Source organism: Engystomops pustulosus, chromosome 2 (genome assembly GCF_040894005.1).
Source record: "Engystomops pustulosus chromosome 2, aEngPut4.maternal, whole genome shotgun sequence".
Taxonomy (NCBI): Eukaryota; Metazoa; Chordata; class Amphibia; order Anura; family Leptodactylidae; genus Engystomops; species Engystomops pustulosus.
The window spans coordinates 42,097,379-42,122,320 of record NC_092412.1 but is presented as its reverse complement, the minus strand read 5'-3'; the positions used below and the strand labels follow the sequence as shown (position 1 = coordinate 42,122,320).

The following is a 24,942-nucleotide window of genomic DNA, read 5'->3' as shown; positions in this document are numbered from 1 at the left end:
TAGATTGAGTGCCTGTATGTGGCACTCACAAAAATTGTTTCAAACAGAGGACCGGGTAGGTGGCCCTCCAGAAAAATTAAATGCATGAAGTACTATAGCAAGAGCCAGTGGGCCCTGTCAAAAAATAGCCATTTTCCTCTGCTTTACTGTACAAAGAGGAGGAGAAGGAGGAAAATGAGGAGGAGGAGGAGGAGTGGATCAATTATTCAGGTTGAGCTTCCTTCACCTGGTGGAGATTGGAAATTCTGAGAAATCCAGCCTTTATTCATTTTAATAAGCGTCAGCCTGTCAGCGCTGTCAGTCGACAGGCGTGTACGCTTATCGGTGATGATGCCACCAGCTGCACTGAAAACCCGCTCGGACAAGACGCTAGCGGCAGGGCAGGCAAGAACCTCCAAGGCGTACAGCGCCAGTTCGTGCCACATGTCCAGCTTTGAAACCCAGTAGTTGTAGGGAGCTGTGTGATCATTTAGGACGATGGTATGGTCAGCTACGTACTCCCTCACCATCTTTCTGTAAAGATCAGCCCTACTCTGCCGAGACTGGGGACAGGTGACAGTGTCTTGCTGGGGTGACATAAAGCTGGCAAAAGCCTTGTAAAGCGTACCCTTGCCAGTGCTGGACAAGCTGCCTGCTCGCCTACTCTCCCTCGCTACTTGTCCCGCAGAACTACGCACTCTGCCGCTAGCGCTGTCAGAAGGGAAATACTGTTTCAGCTTGTGCACCAGGGCCTGCTGGTATTCATGCATTCTCACACTCCTTTCCTCTCCAGGGATGAGAGTGGGAAGATTTTGCTTGTACCGTGGGTCCAGGAGAGTGAACACCCAGTAATCGGTGCTGGAATAAATTCTTTGAACGCGAGGGTCACGGGATAGGCAGCCTAGCATGAAATCTGCCATATGCGCCAGAGTACCAACGCGTAAGAATTCACTCCCCTCACTGGCCTGACTGTCCATTTCCTCCTCCTCCAACTCCTCCAACTCCTCTTCTTCTGCCCATACACGCTGAACAGTGAAGGACTCAACAATGGTCCCCTCTTGTGTCTCGCCAACATTCTCCTCCTCTTCCTCCTCATCCTCCTCCACCTCCACCTCCTCCGATATGCGCTGAGAAACAGACCTCAGGGTGCTTTGGCTATCAACAAGGGAATATTCTTCCCCCGTCTCTTGTGACGAGCGCAAAGCTTCCGACTTCATGCTGACCAGAGAGTTTTTCAACAGGCCAAGCAGCGGGATGGTGAGGCTGATGATGGCGGCATCGCCACTGACCATCTGTGTTGACTCCTCAAAGTTACTCAGCACCTGACAGATATCAGACATCCACGTCCACTCCTCATTGTAGACTTGAGGAAGCTGACTGACCTGACTACCAGTTCTGGTGGAAGTTGACATCTGGCAGTCTACAATCGCTCTGCGCTGCTGGTAAACTCTGGATAACATGGTCAGTGTTGAATTCCACCTCGTGGGCACGTCGCACAACAGTCGGTGAGCGGGCAGTTGGAGGCGGCGCTGCGCTGCCCTGAGAGTGGCAGCATCTGGGCTGGACTTCCTGAAATGCGCACAGATGCGGCGCACCTTCGTGAGCAAATCAGACAGATTGGGGTATGTCTTGAGGAAACGCTGCACTATCAGATTTAACACATGGGCCAGGCATGGCACATGTGTCAGTCTGCCGAGTTGCAGAGCCGCCACCAGGTTACGGCCGTTGTCACACACAACCATTCCCGGCTTGAGGTTCAGCGGTGCCAGCCACAGATCAGTCTGCGCCGTGATGCCCTGTAATAGCTCTTGGGCGGTGTGCCTTTTGTCGCCTAGGCTCAGCAGTTTGAGCACCGCCTGCTGTCGCTTAGCGACGGCACTGCTGCTGTGCCTAGAGCTACCGACTGATGGCGCCGTGCCCACGGATGGTAGTTCGGAGGAGGAGGTGGAGGAGGGGTGGGAGGAGGAGGAGGCATAGTAGGCCTGAAACACCTGGACCGAGGTAGGCCCCGCAATCCTCGGCGTCGGCAGTATATGAGCAGCCCCAGGGTCAGACTCGGTCCCAGCCTCCACCAAGTTAACCCAATGTGCCGTCAGCGATATATAGTGGCCCTGCCCGGCAGCACTCGTCCACGTGTCCGTGGTCAGGTGGACCTTGTCAGAAACGGCGTTGGTCAGGGCACGGATGATGTTGTCTGACACGTGCTGGTGCAGGGCTGGGACGGCACATCGGGAAAAGTAGTGGCGGCTGGGGACCGAATACCGAGGGGCGGCCGCCGCCATGAGGTTGCGAAAGGCCTCGGTCTCTACTAGCCTATAGGGCAGCATCTCCAGGCTAAGCAATCTGGAGATGTGCACATTAAGGGCTTGGGCGTGCGGGTGGGTTGCACTATATTTGCGTTTCCGCTCCAGCGTCTGGGGTATGGAGAGCTGAACGCTGGTGGATGCTGTGGAGGATCGTGGAGGCGACGATGGGGTTTTTGTGGCAGGGTCCTGGGCAGGGGGCTGACTAGCAGCTGACACAGGGGAAGGAGCAGTGGTGTGCACGGCCGGAGGTGAACGGGCTTGTTGCCACTGAGTGGGGTGCTTAGCATTCATATGCCTGCGCATACTGGTGGTAGTTAAGCTAGTAGTGGTGGAACCCCTGCTGAGCCTGGTTTGGCAAATGTTGCACACCACAGTCCGTCGGTCATCCGGTGTTTCCTTAAAGAACCTCCACACTTCTGAAGATCTAGCCCTCGCCGCAAGAGCCCTCACCACGGGAGCTTCACTAGTTGACAGTGGCGCTGATGCACCAGCTCTGGCCCTGCCTCTCCGTCTGGCCCCACCACTGCCTCTTCCAACCTGTTCAGGTCGAGGACTCTCCTCCGTCTCAGAAGCACTGTGTTCACCCGGCCTCTCAACCCAGCTTGGGTCTGTCACCTCATCATCCTCCGATCCCTCAGTCTGCTCCCCCCTCGGACTTCCTGCCCTGACAACAACTTCCCCACTGTCTGACAACCGTGTCTCCTCATCGTCGGACACCTCTTTACACACTTCCACTACGTCAAGAAGGTCATCATCACCCACAGACTGTGACTGGTGGAAAACCTGGGCATCGGAAAATTGCTCAGCAGCAACCGGACAAGTGGTTTGTGACTGTGGGAAGGGTCCAGAAAACAGTTCCTCAGAGTATGCCGGTTCAAATGCCAAATTTTCCTGGGAGGGGGCAGACTGGGGGGGAGGAGGCTGAGGTGCAGGAGCTGGAGGAGTGGCGATTTCGGTGACATGGGTGGACTGCGTGGAAGACTGACTGGTGGTGGACAAATTGCTCGAAGCATTGTCAGCAATCCACGACATCACCTGTTCGCACTGTTCTGGCCTCAACAGTGCTCTACCACGAGTCCCAGTAACTTCAGACATGAACCTAGGGAGTGTAGCTCTGCGGCGTTCCCCTGCTCCCTCATCAGCAGGTGGTGTCTCACCCCGCCCAGGACCACGGCCTCTGACCCCTGCAGTAGTTGGACGCCCACGTCCCCGCCCTCGTCCTCTACCCCTAGCCCTCGGGTTAAACATTTTTAAAATGAGAGTTATAACTTTATTTTTTTTTTTACTTTTTTTTGTTTTTTTTTGTGTTTTTTTTTTTTTTTTTGTGTTTTTTGTTTTTTTTTGAGTTTTTAAAACCAAACAATGCTATCCTATTGCTATGGCTATTTTCTAGCCAAGTATCAAAGGAAGCACAGTACTATGCCAGATGAGATGACACTGAGTTATTGCCTAATAGAAATCCAACCCCTACTGAATTTTGCCACTTCAGCCTTTGCTATGGATATGTGCGCCACTAAGCGCAGAACACAGCGGTCGCAAGTCCCACTACAAATTGCTCAGAATTGGCAAGTACATGCACTGCAGAAACTACAGTCACCAGCAGATCAACCAGAAATCAAATATATAGAACGCTACTGTAGGCTTCAAGAAGCTGTTTGTATTCTCCTATGGCTATTTTCTAGCCAAGTATCAAAGGAAGCACAGTACTATGCCAGATGAGATGACACTGAGTTATTGCCTAATAGAAATCCAACCCCTACTGAATTTTGCCACTTCGGCCTTTGCTATGGATATGTGCGCCACTAAGCGCAGAACACAGCGGTCGCAAGTCCCACTACAAATTGCTCAGAATTGGCAAGTACATGCACTGCAGAAACTACAGTCACCAGCAGATCAACCAGAAATCAAATATATAGAACGCTACTGTAGGCTTCAAGAAGCTGTTTGTATTCTCCTATGGCTATTTTCTAGCCAAGTATCAAAGGAAGCACAGTACTATGCCAGATGAGATGACACTGAGTTATTGCCTAATAGAAATCCAACCCCTACTGAATTTTGCCACTTCAGCCTTTGCTATGGATATGTGCGCCACTAAGCGCAGAACACAGCGGTCGCAAGTCCCACTACAAATTGCTCAGAATTGGCAAGTACATGCACTGCAGAAACTACAGTCACCAGCAGATCAACCAGAAATCAAATATATAGAACGCTACTGTAGGCTTCAAGAAGCTGTTTGTATTCTCCTATGGCTATTTTCTAGCCAAGTATCAAAGGAAGCACAGTACTATGCCAGATGAGATGACACTGAGTTATTGCCTAATAGAAATCCAACCCCTACTGAATTTTGCCACTTCAGCCTTTGCTATGGATATGTGCGCCACTAAGCGCAGAACACAGCGGTCGCAAGTCCCACTACAAATTGCTCAGAATTGGCAAGTACATGCACTGCAGAAACTACAGTCACCAGCAGATCAACCAGAAATCAAATATATAGAACGCTACTGTAGGCTTCAAGAAGCTGTTTGTATTCTCCTATGGCTATTTTCTAGCCAAGTATCAAAGGAAGCACAGTACTATGCCAGATGAGATGACACTGAGTTATTGCCTAATAGAAATCCAACCCCTACTGAATTTTGCCACTTCAGCCTTTGCTATGGATATGTGCGCCACTAAGCGCAGAACACAGCGGTCGCAAGTCTCACTACAAATTGCTCAGAATTGGCAAGTACATGCACTGCAGAAACTACAGTCACCAGCAGATCAACCAGAAATCAAATATATAGAACGCTACTGTAGGCTTCAAGAAGCTGTTTGTATTCTCCTATGGCTATTTTCTAGCCAAGTATCAAAGGAAGCACAGTACTATGCCAGATGAGATGACACTGAGTTATTGCCTAATAGAAATCCAACCCCTACTGAATTTTGCCACTTCAGCCTTTGCTATGGATATGTGCGCCACTAAGCGCAGAACACAGCGGTCGCAAGTCCCACTACAAATTGCTCAGAATTGGCAAGTACATGCACTGCAGAAACTACAGTCACCAGCAGATCAACCAGAAATCAAATATATAGAACGCTACTGTAGGCTTCAAGAAGCTGTTTGTATTCTCCTATGGCTATTTTCTAGCCAAGTATCAAAGGAAGCACAGTACTATGCCAGATGAGATGACACTGAGTTATTGCCTAATAGAAATCCAACCCCTACTGAATTTTGCCACTTCAGCCTTTGCTATGGATATGTGCGCCACTAAGCGCAGAACACAGCGGTCGCAAGTCCCACTACAAATTGCTCAGAATTGGCAAGTACATGCACTGCAGAAACTACAGTCACCAGCAGATCAACCAGAAATCAAATATATAGAACGCTACTGTAGGCTTCAAGAAGCTGTTTGTATTCTCCTATGGCTATTTTCTAGCCAAGTATCAAAGGAAGCACAGTACTATGCCAGATGAGATGACACTGAGTTATTGCCTAATAGAAATCCAACCCCTACTGAATTTTCCCACTTCGGTCTTTGCTATGGATATGTGTGCCACTAAGAGCTAAACACAACGGTAGCAAGTCCCCCTGCTAATTCCTCACAAAATGGTAAAAGATGCAAATTAAAATAAAAAAAGTAGAACGTTATTGTAGCCCTAAGAAGGGCTGTTGGGTTCTTTGAGAATCACTCCTGCCTAACAGTAAGCTAATAGAACACCCTAACGCTTTCCCTGAGCAGCAGCAGCTCTCTCCCTAGCGGCATCCAGAGACAGAATGATCCGAGCAGCGCGGCCAGCGGCTAGTCTATCCCAGGGTCACCTGATCTGGCCAGCCAACCACTGCTATCGACGTGTAAGGGTACCACGTCATGCTGGGTGGAGTGCAGAGTCTCCTGGCTTGTGATTGGCTCTGTTTCTGGCCGCCAAAAAGCAAAACGGCGGGAGCTGCCATTTTCTCGAGCGGGCGAAGTATTCGTCCGAGTAACGAGCAGTTTCGAGTACCCTAATGCTCGACCGAGCATCAAGCTCGGACGAGCATGTTCGCTCATCTCTAATCATAACCTAATAGCTGATTTCGACAGATTTGTCTTTGGAAAATCCAGGTCAAGGAAACACTTCAGCTCCCTAAACTGTGATGAAGGTTTGGGTGAAGGCCTGGAGTTGATGTACAAACACAGATGTGAACAATGCCCAATACCGGCACACAAGGTCGAGTCGAGTTTTCCCATATACATTTTCTCTAATCCTTGGTTCACCTATAAACACTCTACCAGCTGATCCTACCGGCTAATTGCGGTTAATTGATATTTTTTGGTCCCTCATCTCATGAGGCAACAAAACCCTGAAACGGATCCTCACCCGCCACAGACATATCCGGCTTTTCAAAGTTCATGGAATTACTTTCAAGATCAAAGTATTGAAGATTGTGAAATGCGTTGGGTCCACCGTGATCCAGAGGTTTGTGCGAGACCATGTATTTTTCATGGCGTAACCTGCAGAAGAGATAATGAGAAAAAATAAGATGTAACAATGCAGGGTTTTTTCGGTGCAGACAATAAAATAATGATCATGTTACTTTTCTTTGCATCCTAGCAGAATTTTGCTTGCATTTTTTAACATTGAAGGTTATGGGAGAGCAACAATCGGCATCAAATCTTTATCAACAAGTGTTTTTCATGCAGAATTCCCTCTTCATGGGAAGAAAGAGGCAAAATCTGAAATAAAAATAACGCACACAAAAAACGCAACACCAAATAGACATATCCGCATGAAACCTGTATGCACAAGGGGAGTGACATGATCATTATTTTATTTTCCACATGGAAAAACTGTTTCTGTACAGGAAAAAAACCACAGGAGAGGCGGAACGCGGAACGAAGTGGCCACGTAGCCAAGGGGAGGAGAGGTTGCAAGGGGAGGTTACGAAAAGGGTTAGGAGTAAGAGGTGTGGGCGTCATTTTGGGTAAAGCAGAATGAGAAGATCCCGCCCGCCTTTTGGTGCGTTGGTTGTGGGTCTTTGGGTAGAGTAGGAGTGGTTTCTTAGGGACAGAGGATTCGTCATTAGGGAACAATGGGGTAGTGTACTGAGAGGTTGGGGGGAGGGTAGGTGACATGGCAGTTTCGGCAGGTTAGGGGGTCCTTGGAGTTGGGTGTGCAGTGATAAAAGGGGGACAGGGTGGCCTGTTATATACCCCCCTTTTAATAATTGAAGAAAGCAGTTTTGGGCTCCTGCTAGGTGGTGTCCCACGGAGTGGGGCAGATATATATACAGTATACCTATACAGGCAGTCCCCAAGTTACATACAAGATAGGTTCCATAGGTTTGTTCTTAAAGGAAACCTACCACTTGAAGTGGCAGGTATAAGAGGGAAATACCGGGCACCAGCTCAGGGTGAGCTGGTGCCGGAGCTTAGTTTTGTTAGTGTTTTAAACCGCAGTATCGCAGTTTAAAACACTTTTTAAACTTTATGGCCGAAGCTGCTTCGGCGCACGGCGGTACGCGTTCGGCGCACCATGCGCGCGACCGTGCCCGCATCTCTCCTTCACTTCCTATGTAGCCGCGGGCACGGTCGCGCGCATGGTGCGCTGAGCGCGTACCCCCCTGCGCCGAAGCAGCTTCGGCCATACAGTTTAAAAAGTGTTTTAAACCGCGATACTGCGGCTCCAGCATCAGCTCACCCTCAGCTGGTGCTCGGTAGTTCCCCCTTATACCTGCCACTTCAAGTGGTAGGTTTCCTTTAAATTGAATTTGTATTTAAGTTGAAACTGTATATTTTATCATTGTAGATCCAGACAATTGCCCCAATGACAATTGTAGTTTCAAAATTTTTTGCTGTAATAAACCAAGGATTATCAATAAAGCTTCATTACAGACACCTTACAGCTGATCATTACAGTCTGGGACTATAGTAAAGCATCCAGAGAGCTTCACTAGAGGTCACAGTGGGCAGAGAGGTCCGTCTTTAACTAGGGGTCATCTGTAAGTCAGTTGTCCTTAAGTAGGGTACTGCCTATCTAATAATAGATTAATTAATAGCCATCTGCAAGGGAATTCGGTGCCCTCGAACCTGTGGTAGCGTTTGTGGATAGAAGCAATGCCGGCTGAGGATTGTAGCTCGTGGTTCCTCCTACCGGTTTTCAGTGGTAATAATTGAATTTTTGTTTATTGGATTAAATATTTTATGTAAGTTTCCATTAAAATGGTTGTTGTGGCCAAACTATTATTCTTGCGGCGTGTGGTGATTTGGTGGGAATTTGGATGATGGGGTTGGGGTGGCGAACCGTTATATGAGTAAGTGTGGTAGGTAAATTATCAGTGTAGATGGAGTAACAAGCTCGATATTTACAGAAAAATCTGCATGTCATCCACAATGTGTGCAGATATCCTAATCCTCACCAAAAACCTGATACCTGATGTAAAGCTATTAAGCTCAGATATTGTGAATAGGGAGTGAACTGCTTGACTCTTAAGATTTAGACCATTCCCCATTGACTTCTTAGTTTACTTACTGTGTGTCCCATTTTACAGGTAGTACAAATATATACATAAGACATCACATATTTGGGATGATGGGTGTTGAATAGACCTCACGGGCTCATATCTTGTTATTCACTTGGTGACTTCACAAATGTTTCTGTTTATATGGATCTATATTCAGGTGAGTCATAGTTTAATTAAAGGGAATGTGTCGTGGCCATATGATCTGTTGTTTAATCACAGGTTTTTTTAATTAAACATGTTCTTTCGCTTATGTTAAAGGGGTTGTCCGCTTTCCACAAATAATTGATATTGTTTGTATGATGAAAAGATAGACAAGTTCCAATATACTTCCTGTATCAATTCATTGTGGTTTTCTAGATCTCTGCTTTGCTGTCCCTCTGCAGTAACCTTTATAGTTTATTTCCAGTGGATAAAAAACAGTCCCTGTTCATGTGATGTCACACAGGTGCACAGTTCTAAATATACTTGGTCATGTGATGTCACACAGATGCATAGTTCTTTATATTCTTGGTCATGTGATGTCACACAGATGCATAGTTCTTTATATCCCTGGTCATGTGATGCCACACAGGTGCACAGCCCGTTATTTCCCTGGTCCTGTGATGTCACACAGATGTATGGCTCGTTTTATATCCCTGGTTATGTGATGTCACACAAGTGCACAGCGCATTATATTCCTGGTCCTGTGATGTCACACAGGTTCACGGCTCATTATATCACACAGCTCTGATTCCTCCCTGTGATAAATAATCAGCCGCGCACCTGTGTGACATCACATGACCAGGGACAGTTTTTTATCCACAGGAAGTAAACAATGAAACTTCCTATAGAATGACAGCAAGCAGAGATCTAGAGAATTGAGTTTATACATAGATTCTATTGTAGTATACCTTTTTATTATGCAAAAAATAATCTTTATTTGCTTAAACTGGACACCTCCTTTAAGTCAAGCTACTGGACAATCTCTGGCTACAGCTCAGCTGGGAAGCTTGTATTTTAAAGCCTCATGACGGTTCTGCTCCTCTCGTGCTTTACACTGCAGCTCTGCACTGTACGCTTTCGTAATGTATTTTACTGTTTGGGGATCTACTTCATCAGCAAACAACAACTAATAAAAGAACTATAGTTGCCCAATACATGGACCTGGTGAAGGTGCAGTCTGCTTTAATGGGGTAGAATTTTGGCATCTCACCGTTTTCCATTGCTCTGGGAGAGATCCTGCTTGTTGATTTCCTCCTGGATTTCTTCTTCTGTGACAGTCAGCAGTAAGGATTTTGCATTGTAGCTGATTTCATTCTGAAGAATACATCACAGGAGTATGACACAGGAGACGGGAAATCACAGCATTAATACAAATGTTCCCAATAATGTCATGGAGATTATTTTTGGAAGCAGGGACGGCTCCAGGTTTCAGTAGGCCCCTGGGTGACAGAGCCTCAGTGGGTCCCTTTGCAGTGAACTCACGTGGGAGCATTAACAATCCAGAAACTAAAACAGTCTCCTGTTCCCTAAAAAAATCCCTAGTTTATCATCCCAAACAGCCCCCTCATGGTTATTTTATATAAGTCCCCCTCACACCCTATGGATTCATTAGATACAGCCCCACTCACCCCCATGGATTCCTTATGTACAGCCTTATGTGGGCCCCCCCCCCCAGCAGCTGTGGGCCCTGACACTTGCCTAGGTATGCCCAGTGCTGGCGCCGGCCCTGTATGGAAGGACACTGGATTTATCTCTCTTGCTTATATACCACCTACCTATTCAGCAATGCTCTAAAAACATTGTCATCACTCGCTGTAGTAGACTGAGGTGTGGGAGGAAACCAAGGAAAACATGCAGAGAACACACTAACTTTATGCTGACTTTATATTTACTGTATAGAATCCTGAACCACGGACATAGTGGGGCTCTGGAGAAGCACAGGTGGTTTAATGGGCCCTATGTTCTTGCATGGTTATGTAACTTCCCTTCCCATTCATGACAAGATAGTGCAGGAGATACTGCCCCCTATATTCTTAAATTCCTTGTTAAAAGAGTACATATAAGATGAGTGTTGGGCGAACCCAGCATTTCTGACAGGCCCCGTCCTCTAGCTAATATACAAGAGGTTTCTGAAAGCAGACATTTGAAGGAAAAGAAGGGTCAAACATGTTGTATTTATAGGACATCTACCATCAGGATGGAAGACTGTATAAAAATGAGCCTGAGGGGCTCCAGCCTCCATTACCATCTATGGAGCCTGGAGCCCCTCAGCCTTATTTGCATACAGTTCTTCATCCTCTTGGTAGATGCCCTTTAATGGATATCAACTAGATGGATTCCGTGGTTATATCTCAAGCATAGTTGCCCCCTGAAACATGATTCGTATTTCATTTAGATGCTTATTTATTCTTTTTCAAGTAAAAGGACTTTAAAAAATATGCAAATGTGCCTCAGGGGCTCATGTGTACATCACAGAAGCCCATTCTGGCTCCCACTGACTTCACCAGCTCTCTGGCAAGGAAAGAGAGAGGAGGAGACGGGAATAAGCGCCAAAGGAAGGCATGAATAATTAGCAGTCGCCGCCCCTGAGGCTCATGAATATTTTTAAAGTCCTTTATCTAAAAAAACCAATAAGCCGTTAGCAGCTAAATGTAGAACCGATCCTGTTTCTGGGGCCACACGCCAGGGGGTAAATTTGCTTGGATTATAACCGCTGAATCCATCTGGTTGATTTCCTTTACACATTCCCAATCATTTTTGTGAAGATGGAATAAAGGCACCTCTGATGGCAGCCCAGTCTCCTCTCATGCACATGCACACTAGACTGAGCTAAGCATGCATGTGTAAGGAAGGAACAGCTGAATGTTGTTTTCTTCAAAGATTAGGTTGTTTTGGCAGCAAGGATTGCTCAGATTAATACTCTATTCCAGTAGTGGTGAACCTATGGCACTGGTTCCAGAGGTGGTACTCAGAGCCCTTTCTGTGGGCACTCAGGTCATCACCAGAGATGACTCCAGGTATCTTCCTGCTGTCCCAGACAGCCCAGGACTTGCTGTGCACAGAGCTATTTTAAAGTGACGGCTCGACCTGGGACTATTTTCTGCTTTATTAGTGTCCTCAGGGTGATGGTATCAATGAAAGGTGTTACAGAGAAGGGAGTATAAATCACAAATTAAATTTCTGTGTTGGCACTTTGCGATAAATAAGCGGGTCTTTGTTGTAGTTTGGGCACTCGGCCTCTAAAAGGTTTGCCATCAATGCCCTATTCTATATATTATGGATATATTGTAGTTCAGAGGCATACTCATCTACGAGCCTTGGTCAGCACTTCTACTTCTTAATGGTGTCCATGCTACCAAAAGCATATATACTGGTATGCGGCTTGTTGGAGCCACCTACGACCAGAGTACATACCCCACCAGTCCCCTTCTACCTACAATCCTCCTTTCTTCTGCCTAGTCCTGAATACTTAGATTTGACCTGATTTTTTTTGTCCTCCAAACCTTTATATCAGATGTTTCTTTGGGTTCCTCTGTTTCTTCTTCTGGTTCATGCGTTGCCTCCTCCAGCACAGGGTGCACAGGCATGCTCTCAGGGTCAATGAGGATCTCATATGGTACCATGGGATGTTTCCATGATGCTGGGGTAAACACCTCCCAGGGATCTGCCTGGCCAAATGTTCCTGGAAGAACATGTGAGATGTCAGTACAAGGTTCGATAATTTCCAGGGCCATGTTCTCATGTGTAAAAGAAATATATTGCCACTACACAGGAGAGAATCATTCACTGCTGAAGATTTCCCAAATGTTTCATATGATTCAGGTCCAAATCTAAGTTGTTTTAGTTGTCCTGAAAACCATATACAGTTTATATACAGGCCCTATTCCATTTCCTTAATGTCTTTTTATAAGCAATTTAATTTTTAGTTCTCACTAAAACATTAATAATAGAAACGGACATTTTAATTTATCGATTATATAAGATTCCTCCAAAGTGATTAAGAAAAGATTTCGATTCGATCTGGGGTCTGAAAATCAGCAGATTGATCCTAAATCAACAAATAGATTCAATCATCTCTAATTGCCACTTAAATATGATTAATTAAAATATATACAGTGGGTGGGGAAAGTATTCAGACTCCTTTAACTTGTTCACTCTTTGTTTCATTGCAGCCAATTGGTAATATCAAAAAAGTTATTTTTGGCTCCTTAATGTACACTCTGTCCCCAGTAAAAAAACAGAGATGTAAACATTTTTTCTAATTTATTAAACAAGAAAAACTGAAGTATCACATGGCCATAAGTATTCAGCGTCCTGGATTTGGGGATCCCCCGCCTCTTCCTTGCAGATCCTCTCCAGTTCCCTCAGGTTGGATGATGAACGTTGGTGGAAGCCATTTTCATGTCTCTCCAGAGATGCTCTATTGAGTTCAGGTCCCAGCTCTGGCTGGAACAGTCAGGAATGGTCACAGAGTGGTCCTGAAGCCTCAGCTTTGTTATGTTAGCTGTGTGCTTAAGGTCATTGTCTTGTTGGAAGGTGAACCCTCAGCCCAGTCTAAGTTCCGGAGCATCTGGAAAAGGTATCATACAGGAAATCTTTGTACTTGGCTGCATTCATCTTTCCCTCAATTGCAACCAGTCGTCCTGTCCCTGCACCCATAGCATAATGCTGCCACCAGAATCTTATATTTCATAGTCTGGGAGTCCTTCAATTGTTTTTTACACACTGTATGTGGCTTTCATATGTCTTGCACTGAGAAGAGGCTTCCGACGGCATACTCTGCCATAAAGCCCCGACTGGCAAGGTCCAGGAAGAGTTGTGGTCGTCCCAAACTTCTTCCATTTAAGGATTATGGACGCCACTGTGCAATTAGGAACCTTGAGTGCTGTGGAAATTCTTTTGTAACTTTGGCCAGATCTTTGCCTTGCCAGAATTCTGTCTCTGAGCTCCATGGGCAGACCCTTAGACCTCATGATTCTCATGTTCTCTTGCATGCACTGTGTGAGCTGTGAGGTCTTATATAGGAGTGTACCTTTCCCAATCAGGTCCAATCAGTTTAATTAAACACAGCTAGACTCCGATGAAGGAGTAGAACCCCCTCAGGGAGGATCAGAAGGAAATGGACAGCGTGTGATTTAAATTTGATTGTCACAGCAAAGGGTCTGAATACTTATGACTGTTCTTTTTTGTCAAGATGGGGTGCAGAGTGGCACATTAATGAGCAAAAAAAGAACTTTTTTGATCTTACCAATTGGCTGCAATGAAAAGAGTGAAAAATGTAAAGGGGTCAGATTACTTTCCGTACCCACTGTTTAATGCAAAGATTTGTTATTTTGATATAAAGAACACTTTTCCTCATTATTGCTCAACAGAACTGGACTGAAATAACACATCATCTATAAGTGATATGTGCCATATGTTTAGAAGACTGTGTTCACATTACATTTAGAAAATAGCATATGTGCCTGTAACATACACCATATGTAACCATAGGCATACTGTCAATGCTGTACATACTAGGATAGATTTATTTCACTGTAAATCACTGTATGATTTTTGAAAGAAAAAAATATACCACTTAGTAGACCAGTGTGGGCACAAATCAGATCGTACCTCTGTGGCAAACATCAGATCGTACCTCTGGAAGTATAGAATGGAAAGTCTGATGGATATATCTAATAGATAGATTAAACTAAATCCATTCACAGCTTTGAGCCATTTATTCCCATTTGGCATGAGCTAACAACTAGCAATATATTCAGTTTTTCATAATATCTGCTCCAAGATGTTTTATCAATACATAAGGGGGCATTTAGAATATGCCAGCATATAATGAAATCTCTGCCACGTCGGATACATTCCGAAGGCTCCGCCCCCCGATTTCTCCAGCGTTGGCTGCACTAGAATACAATTGTGAAATAACCTGCAGCCGTTGAGACCTTATGCCGGCTATAACTAGTGCACTGGCATTGGATAGGAATGCATCGTACCTGCCCACCACACTGCATAAGGGGGGAAATAATTGCAATTTCTGGTGATTTGCAAGGAATTGCCATTAGTTCAGGGCTAGTACACCTGAAAACTTTAATACAAATCCTGAAAAATACTCTCCACCCCGGGAAAGATTTTTCAATGTTGGGTTGTCAAAAAGATTTACGATATTGATTACAGAGACCTTTGATAACTCTTATAGTTGTTCATTGAAGTTCATCAACTACAGTTAATTACCAGCATCCAGAGGTCCGTCTGTAACTAGGAGTATCTGTACATCAGTGTTCTTAAAGGGAACCCGTCACCACATTTCAACAAATACATCTAGTGACAGGGTCCCACAGAGTCATATTAACTGACACATTTCTTTGAGCTAAAAATTGATTTCCTCACATCTCAATAAATCAACTTTATGTTATTCTTCTTGGCATCAGAGGGGGCGTGTCCTGCTCAGCGGGCATCTACTCCTCCCCATGTCCCATGCCTATACTAAGTATATAGCACTTCATGTAATGTAAACAGGCTGATGTCATATAAGGTCCTGTTACATCTGCAAAGTCTTCCCCATTTATGTATCTGATCACATGAAGGCACAGCAGCCTCTTTCTATTCCTCCCAATGCCTCCATGGAGGCTGCTGTGCCTTCATGTGATCAGATACATAAATGGCGAAGACTTTGCAGATGTAACAGGACCTTATATGACATCACACTGTTTACATTACATGAAGTGCTATATACTTAGTGATTCATGTGATCAGATACATGCATGGGGTAGATGTTGCAAATGTAGCAGGACCTTACATGACATCACCATGGTCACATGACTTTAAGTGGCCATTAATGAAACTGAACTCTCCCTCAATGTTCCATAGAGCAGCATATCAGAGACCCGTCAATCAGGAACAAGGAGACCGTGCAGTGAAGTAACCACTGAATATCCAGGGCCTCATTGGACTTACTTAGTGTCATTGGACTCACATCAGGTTAGTTGCATATGAGTTTACAAACTGATTTTTCAACATTGCAGCCATGGAAATGAACCATTTAGGCATAAGGGCAATGCCTTTTGATTATAGTTTTTAATGAATTATTTATTTTAGGTGGGTTCATTTTAATGTCAGGCTCTCTTTAATTCTGGGACTGCTTGTATTTTATTATTTGCATAGACTTTATATCACAATTGCCTTTAATATCTATTTCCATGATGTGAAGCTGCTCTGGCACATAATGACAGTTGCGGGACTAACTTAATGGACAACAGAAGGGTTTATGGGAAGTTAAGGCATGTACACTAGGCACAGTTCTTGGACAGACATAGGAAGATGCACTCCTGTGCTGCTCGGGAAGATTAAGTAGTTTCAAAACAGATAAAATGGCATAAAAAGGTGAGTGAAATAATTTGGGCATAGTTTATATGTTTTAAGACTTATTACAAGTTGTTTATTTAGAAATCCTACAGTTTAAATTTCTATTTTTTGTTCATCTCGTATGGAAAGATAGCAATCAAAAAGTTGTATGTAAGCCAAAAATGTACCAATGAAATTTACAGCCCATCCCATCATAACCTAGTCCAGCAAGTTCCCCCGAAAGTGCATTATCCGACAATAACGCACTCTGCCGCAAGATCCTGCACCCAATGGGGGTCATTTACTAAGGGCTCGATTCGCTTTTTCCCGACGTGTTACCCGAATATTTCCGATTTGCGCTGAATTCCCCTGAATTGGCCCGGGATCGGATTGTGGCGCATCGGCGCTGGCATGCACACAACGGAAATCGGGGGGCGTTCCGATGCTTTTCAGCGCAGCAGCGCCACCTGGTGGACGGCGGACTACCTTAATAAATCCCGGCCTTAACAAATCCAGCGCAGAGAACGCACCGCTGGATCGCGAATGGACCGGGTAAGTAAATCGGCCCCAATATCCTGCATGTGTCGCTTCCCCACTCAGGTCAGATGAAGTTCACCTTCTTCTTCCTGGTGCATGTAAGTGCTTGGTCTTGCGACACAATTTGAAAGTTAAATCAAAGTTAAATTAAGTCAAAGCTGCGCAAATCCCGAAAATGGCGAACAGTCCGACGAAAAAGCGATTTGCGACCCTTTGTAAATAAGCCCCATTGTTTTTGTCAGTTTGTATGGGCTGCTACAGCTTTGGTTTCCAGAGCCTCATGTATGAGCCAACTACCCGAGCTCTAACACTCAGAGGAGGTGTTTGTAGATTGGGCATGATGACGCACAGGCCACAAACAATGGCCCCTGGATCTATTAAGCATTAGCTTTACTGCTCAGAGAGCATCACAAACACAAATGCTAGAAGTAGTTTTTCCCCTTCTGCCCCATAAATCTAATAATTTTGTTTCTTTACAAAACATTAAATAGTGCTATTAAAATTGCAATTTGGCTCACAAAAAAAGCTAAACACAAAAAGGCGAAGTTGAACATAAAATTGAGTTATGGCTCAGAAAGGGGTTAACGCACAGCGGATGGTCCCTTTGCATGAATTTGTTTTTCTGCTGTGAAAGATTTTTGCACTGCATGTGGAAAGGAGATAAATAGAGATGAGCGAGCACTAAAATGCTCGGGTACTCGTTATTCGAGACGAACTTTTCCCGATGCTCGAGTGCTCGTTTCGAGTAACGAGCCCCATTGAAGTCAATGGGAGACTCGAGCATTTTTCAAGGGGACCAAGGCTCTGCACAGGGAAGCTTGGCCAAACACCTGGGAACCTCAGAAAAGGATGGAAACACCACGGAAATGGACAGGAAACAGCAGGGGCAGCATGCATGGATGCCTCTGAGGCTGCTTAATCGCACCATTATGCCAAAATTATGGGCAACAGCATGGCCATGACAGAGTGACAGAATGAAGCTAGATAGCATCTAAAACATCCAATAATTGACCCTGACACTATAGGGGACGGCATGCAGAGGCAGCGGCAGCAGCGGCAGGCTAGAGAGTGGCATGGCGACATACCCTAAATGGACTCAGGCTTCAAACCAATGGGTGGCAGAGAGGAACCAAAGGAGGTGAGCAAGAAGCGCTCAAATAATATCGGTACATGATAAAAGTTTGCCAGTATATTTTGTGGATTACACAGCAGGGTGGCGACAAAGTTAACAAGTTTGATGTGGAAGCCATGAAAACAACCCAAAATTCTGCCAGACACAGCTCGTTTGATAAGGGGACCATGTATGGAGGCAGTGAACTAGTAGTAGATTAAAGGTGCTGCAGTTAAAACTATGTTAGTTGGATCTTGGCATGGAGCTGGCGCTCCGCTGCCAGACGAGCTTTCGCCAATCCAAGCCCCTGTCTCTAGGCTACTCCCCAAACAGCACTTCTAAGAACCTTTTGTATAAGATCAAGTGTAGTAGCGTTCTTATAAGTTTGGGATATGGCGGGTGAGGGGAATGTAAACATCTGCGCAAGAAGCGCTGAAATAATATCCGTAAATGGTAAAAGTTTGCCAGTATATTTTGAGGATTACACAGCAGGGTGGCGACAAAGTTAACAAGTTTGTTGTGGAAGCCATGAAAACAACCCAAAATTCTGCCTGACACAGCACGTTTGATAAGGCGGCCATGTATGGAGGCAGTGAACTAGTAGTAGATTAAAGGTGCTGCAGTTAAAACTATGTTAGTTGGTTCTTGGCATGGAGCTGGCGCTCCGCTGCCAGGCGAGCTTTCGCCAATCCAAGCCCCTGTCTCTAGGCTACTCCCCAAACAGCACTTCTAAGAACCTTTTGTATAAGATCAAGTGTAGTAGCGTTCTTAAAAGTTTAGGATATGGCGGGTGAGGGGAATGTAAACAGATGCGCAAGAAGCGCTGAAATAATATCCGTAAATGTTAAAAGTTTGCCAGTATATTTTGTGGATAACACAGCTGGGTGGCGACAAAGTTAACAACTTTGATGTGGAATCCATGAAAACAACCCAAATTTCGGCCTGACACACCTCGTTTGATAAAGGGACGATGTATGGAGGCAGCTATATGGACGACTTTTGGAGGTAGCAATGGAGACAACGTGTGGAGGTTGCTATGGAGACAATTCAATTTGGATAGTGCCTGTATGTGGCAGTCCAAAAAAGTTTTCAAACCAGAGGAGCAGGTAGGTGGCCCTCCAGAAAAATGGAATAGATTGAGTGCCTGTATGTGGCAGTCCAAAAAAGTTTTCAAACCAGAGGAGCAGGTAGGTGGCCCTCCAGAAAAATGGAATAGATTGAGTGCCTGTATGTGGCAGTCCAAAAAAGTTTTCAAACCAGAGGAGCAGGTAGGTGGCCCTCCAGAAAAATGGAATACATTGAGTGCCTGTATGTGGCAGTCCAAAAAAGTTTTCAAACCAGAGGAGCAGGTAGGTGGCCCTCCAGAAAAATGGAATAGATTGAGTGCCTGTATGTGGCAGTCAAAAAAAGTTTTCAAACCAGAGGAGCAGGTAGGTGGCCCTCCAGAAAAATTGAATAGATTGAGTGCCTGTATGTGACACTCCCAAAAATTGTTTAAAACAGAGGACCGGGTCGGTGGCCCTCCAGAAAAATTAAATGCATAAAGTACTATAGCTAGAGCCAGTGGGCCCTGTCAAAAAATAGCCAGTTTCCTCTGCTTTACTGTACAAAGAGGAGGAGAAGGAGGAAAATGAGGAGGAGGAGGAGTGGATAAATTATTCAGGTTGAGCTTCCTTCACCTGGTGGAGATTGGAAATTAGGAGAAATCCAGGCTTTATTCATCTTGATAAGCGTCAGCCTGTCAGCGCTGTCAGTCGACAGGCGTGTACGCTTATTGGTGATGATGCCACCAGCTGCACTGAAAACCCGCTCGGACAAGACGCTAGCGGCAGGGCAGGCAAGAACCTCCAAGGCGTACAGCGCCAGTTCGTGCCACATGTCCAGCTTTGAAACCCAGTAGTTGTAGGGAGCTGTGTGATCATTTAGGACGATGGTATGGTCAGCTACGTACTTTCTCACCATCTTTCTGTAAAGATCAGCCCTACTCTGCCGAGACTGGGGACAGGTGACAGTGTCTTGCTGGGGTGACATAAAGCTGGCAAAAGCCTTGTAAAGCGTACCCTTGCCAGTGCTGGACAAGCTGCCTGCTCGCCTACTCTCCCTCGCTACTTGTCCCGCAGAACTACGCACTCTGCCGCTAGCGCTGTCAGAAGGGAAATACTGTTTCAGCTTGTGCACCAGGGCCTGCTGGTATTCATGCATTCTCACACTCCTTTCCTCTCCAGGGATGAGAGTGGAAAGATTTTGCTTGTACCGTGGGTCCAGGAGAGTGAACACCCAGTAATCGGTGCTGGAATAAATTCTTTGAACGCGAGGGTCATGGGATAGGCAGCCTAGCATGAAATCTGCCATATGCGCCAGAGTACCAACGCGTAAGAATTCACTCCCCTCACTGGCCTGACTGTCCATTTCCTCCTCCTCCAACTCCTCCAACTCCTCTTCTTCTGCCCATACACGCTCAACAGTGAAGGACTCAACAATGGTCCCCTCTTGTGTCTCGCCAACATTCTCCTCCTCTTCCTCCTCATCCTCCTCCACCTCCACCTCCTCCGATATGCGCTGAGAAACAGACCTAAGGGTGCTTTGGCTATCAACAAGGGAATCTTCTTCCCCCGTCTCTTGTGAGGAGCGCAAAGCTTCCGACTTCATGCTGACCAGAGAGTTTTTCAACAGGCCAAGCAGCGGGATGGTGAGGCTGATGATGGCGGCATTGCCACTGACCATCTGTGTTGACTCCTCAAAGTTACTCAGCACCTGACAGATATCAGACATCCACGTCCACTCCTCATTGTAGACTTGAGGAAGCTGACTGACCTGACTACCAGTTCTGGTGGAAGTTGACATCTGGCAGTCTACAATCGCTCGGCGCTGCTGGTAAACTCTGGATAACATGGTCAGTGTTGAATTCCACCTCGTGGGCACGTCGCACAACAGTCGGTGAGCGGGCAGTTGGAGGCGGCGCTGCCCTGAGAGTGGCAGCATCTGTGCTGGACTTCCTGAAATGCGCACAGATGCGGCGCACCTTCGTGAGCAAATCAGACAGATTGGGGTATGTCTTGAGGAAACGCTGAACTATCAGATTTAACACATGGGCCAGGCATGGCACATGTGTCAGTCTGCCGAGTTGCAGAGCCGCCACCAGGTTACGGACATTGTCACACACAACCATGCCTGGCTTCAGGTTCAGCGGTGCCAGCCACAGATCAGTCTGCGCTGTGATGCCCTGTAATAGTTCTTGGGCGGTGTGCCTTTTATCGCCTAGGCTCAGCAGTTTGAGCACCGCCTGCTGTCACTTAGCGACGGCACTGCTGCTGTGCCTAGAGCTACCGACTGATGGCGCCATGCCCACGGATGGTCGTTCGGAGGAGGAGGTGGAGGAGGGGTGGGAGGAGGAGGAGGCATAGTAGGCCTGAAACACCTGGACCGAGGTAGGCCCCGCAATCCTCGGCGTCGGCAGTATATGACCAGCCGCAGGGTCAGACTCGGTCCCAGCCTCCACCAAGTTAACCCAATGTGCCGTCAGCGATATATAGTGGCCCTGCCCGGCAGCACTCGTCCACGTGTCCGTGGTCAGGTGGACCTTGTCAGAAACGGCGTTGGTCAGGGCACGGATTATGTTGTCTGACACGTGCTGGTGCAGGGCTGGGACGGCACATCGGGAAAAGTAGTGGCGGCTGGGGACCGAATACCGAGGGGCGGCCGCCGCCATGAGGTTGCGATAGGCCTCGGTCTCTACTAGCCTATAGGGCAGCATCTCCAGGCTTAGCAATCTGGAGATGTGCACATTAAGGGCTTGGGCGTGCGGGTGGGTTGCACTATATTTGCGTTTCCGCTCCAGCGTCTGGGGTATGGAGAGCTGAACGCTGGTGGATGCTGTGGAGGATCGTGGAGGCGACGATGGGGTTTTTGTGGCAGGGTCCTGGGCAGGGGGCTGACTATCAGCTGACACAGGGGAAGGAGCAGTGGTGTGCACGGCCGGAGGTGAACGCGCTTGTTGCCACTGAGTGGGGTGTTTAGCATTCATATGCCTGCGCATACTGGTGGTAGTTAAGCTAGTAGTGGTGGAACCTCTGCTGATCCTGGTTTGGCAAATGTGGCACACCACAGTCCGTCGGTCATCCGGTGTTTCCTTAAAGAACCTCCAGACTTCTGAAAATCTAGCCCTCGCCGCAGGAGCCCTCGCCACGGGAGCTTCACTAGTTGACACATTTGGCGCTGATGCACCAGCTCTGGCCCTGCCTCTCCGTCTGGCCCCACCACTGCCTCTTCCAACCTGTTCTGGTCGAGGACTCTCCTCCGTCTCAGAAGCACTGTGTTCACCCGGCCTCTCAACCCAGCTTGGGTCTGTCACCTCATCATCCTACGATCCCTCAGTCTGCTCCCCCCTCGGACTTCCTGCCCTGACAACAACTTCCCCACTGTCTGACAACCGTGTCTCCTCATCGTCGGACACCTCTTTACACACTTCTTCCAGTACGTCAACAAGGTCATCATCACCCACAGACTGCGACTGGTGGAAAACCTGGGCATCGGAAAATTGCTCATCAGCAACCGGACAAGTGGTTTGTGACTGTAGGAAGGGTCCAGAAAACTGTTCCTCAGTGTATGCCGGTTCAAATGGCAAATTTTGCTGGGAGGGGGCAGACTGGGGGGGAGGAGGCTGAGGTGCAGGAGCTGGAGGAGTGCCGATTTCGGTGACATGGGTGGACTGCGTGGAAGACTGACTGGTGGACAAATTGCTCGAAGCATTGTCGGCAATCCACGACATCACCTGTTCGCACTGTTCTGGCCTCAACAGTGCTCTACCACGAGTCCCAGTAACTTCAGACATGAACCTAGGGAGTGTAGCTCTGCGGCGTTCCCCTGCTCCCTCATAAGCAGGTGGTGTCTCACCCCGCCCAGGACCACGGCCTCTGACCCCTGCAGTAGTTGGATGCCCACGTCCCCGCCCTCGTCCTCTACCCCTAACCCTCGGGTTAAACATTTTGAAAATGAGAGTTATAACTTGAATTTTTTTTTTAACTTTTTTTTGTTTTTTTTTGTTTTTTTTGTGTGTTTTTTAGTTTTTAAAACCAAACGATGCAATCCTATTGCTATGGCTATTTTCTAGCCAAGTATGAAAGCACACTGCTATGCCAGATGAGATGACGCTGAGTTATGAAAAAAATAAACGTAAAATAAAAAAGGAAATGGCAGACTGTGCCTAATTGAAATCCAACCCCGGGCCCTAATAAATTTTCCCACTTCGGTCTTTGCGATGGATATGTGCGTCACTAAGCACAAAACACAGTGGTCGCAAGTCTCACTCCAAATTGCTCCCAATTTGCTAGTAGATGCACTGCAGCAACTACAGCCACCAGCAGATCAACCAGAAATCAAATATATATAACGCTACTGTAGGCGTAAGTAAGCCGTTTGGATTCTCCTATGGCTATTTTCTAGCCAAGTATTAAAGCACACTACTATGCCAGATGAGATGACGCTGAGTTATGAAAAAAATAAACGTAAAATAAAAAAGGAAATGGCAGACTGTGCCTAATTGAAATCCAACCCCGGGCCCTAATAAATTTTCCCACTTCGGTCTTTGCGATGGATATGTGCGTCACTAAGCGCAAAACACAGTGGTCGCAAGTCTCACTCCAAATTGCTCCCAATTTGCTAGTAGATGCACTGCAGCAAGGACAGCCACCAGCAGATCAACCAGAAATCAAATATATATAACGCTACTGTAGGCGTAAGTAAGCCGTTTGTATTCTCCTATGGCTATTTTCTAGCCAAGTATGAAAGCACACTACTATGCAAGATGAGATGACACTGAGTTATTAAAAAAATAAACGTAAAATAAAAAGAAACTGGCAGACTGTGCCTAATTGAAATCAAACCCCTAATAAATTTTCCCACTTTGGTGTTTGAGGTGGATATGTGTGTCACTAAGAGCTAAACACAACGGTAGCAAGTCCCCCTGCTAATTCCTCACAATATGGTACTAGCTGCACTACTAGTGCCAGCAAGCCCAGCCACCAGCAAATAAAAAAAAAAGTATAACGTTATTGTAGCCCTAAGAAGGGCTGTTGGGTTGTTGTACAATCAATCACTCCTGCCTAACAGTAAGCTAATAGAACACCCTAACGCTTTCCCTGACCAGCAGCAGCTCTCTCCCTAGCGGCATCCAGACAGAGAATGATCCGAGCAGCGCGGGCAGCGGCTAGTCTATCCCAGGGTCACCTGATCTGGCCAGCCAACCACTGCTATCTACGTGTAAGGGTACCACGTCATGCTGGGTGGAGTGCAGAGTCTCCTGGCTTGTGATTGGCTCTGTTTCTGGCCGCCAAAAAGCAAAACGGCGGGAGCTGCCATTTTCTCGAGCGGGCGAAATACTCGTCCGAGCAACGAGCAGTTACGAGTACGCTAATGCTCGATCGAGCATCAAGCTCGGACGAGTATGTTCGCTCATCTCTAGAGATAAACATCTTAAAATAAAGTAAAACAAAATAAATATACTTATTATTATTCCAACTGTGCACCGTTCCCGCTTGGTTCCCGTTGTTTACAATTCCACATGACACCGTCCTGTCCTGAATCATGTCATCATTATGGAATACATCATTACATAGGATTGTAAACAGTGCCAAGGTCTGAGGAGACTGATAGTACAGTAATGAAGCTGAATTGGTTTAGCTACTTGCAATTTGTTTTATTATTTTATTGTCCCAGGTCCGAAACTGATTATCTTGAAATGGAGTTTTATTAAAAAATGATATTCACCAAAATGTCTCTTAACTTCCATAGTCTAACAGTAGACATGACATGATTTGCCAAGCTGTTTAGGTCTAGTGTGTAAATTCTCAGAAACTTAGAGCAACCCTCCAATCTCAACAAAAATATTGAAACCTCTTGAAATGTAGAAAATGAGTTGTAAAGCTCTACAGAATGGCACTATATAAATAAAGAGTATTATTATTACTTTGCTTATTATTATGATTACCTATGTCCGGCAGTTTCTTTGCTATCCTCCTCAGTTTAGCCTGTCCCTGCAGTCGCTGTCTTCCCCAGCTATACTAATTATCTCCGTGAGACTGTACAGTTTTTAACTAAAGAATACAGATACAGTTTCACAAATGGGAGGGTCTTCTGCTCCATGCTCTCTTTGAAGGGAAGCAAATGTCATGTGATGCTGCTCTTTGTGTTTAGCTAGCAGAAGAGCTGAG

The 24,942-nt window shown here is 46.3% G+C and overlaps 1 protein-coding gene across 1 annotated transcript in view; it reads right to left on the bottom strand.

The window, feature by feature from the left end:
- Nucleotides 1–6,203: 6,203 nt before the first annotated feature.
- The window catches only part of LOC140117547 (cilia- and flagella-associated protein 337-like), a 110,328-nt gene continuing 91,589 nt past the window's right edge, over nt 6,204–24,942 (bottom strand). Inside the window, exons 28-30 of the mRNA XM_072134374.1 lie at nt 12,252–12,430; nt 9,959–10,062; nt 6,204–6,757 (exon numbers count right to left, since the gene is read on the bottom strand). Coding sequence (XP_071990475.1) covers nt 6,589–6,757; nt 9,959–10,062; nt 12,252–12,430 — 452 coding nt within the window. The 3' untranslated portion in view covers nt 6,204–6,588. The remainder of the gene's footprint in view (nt 6,758–9,958; nt 10,063–12,251; nt 12,431–24,942) is intronic.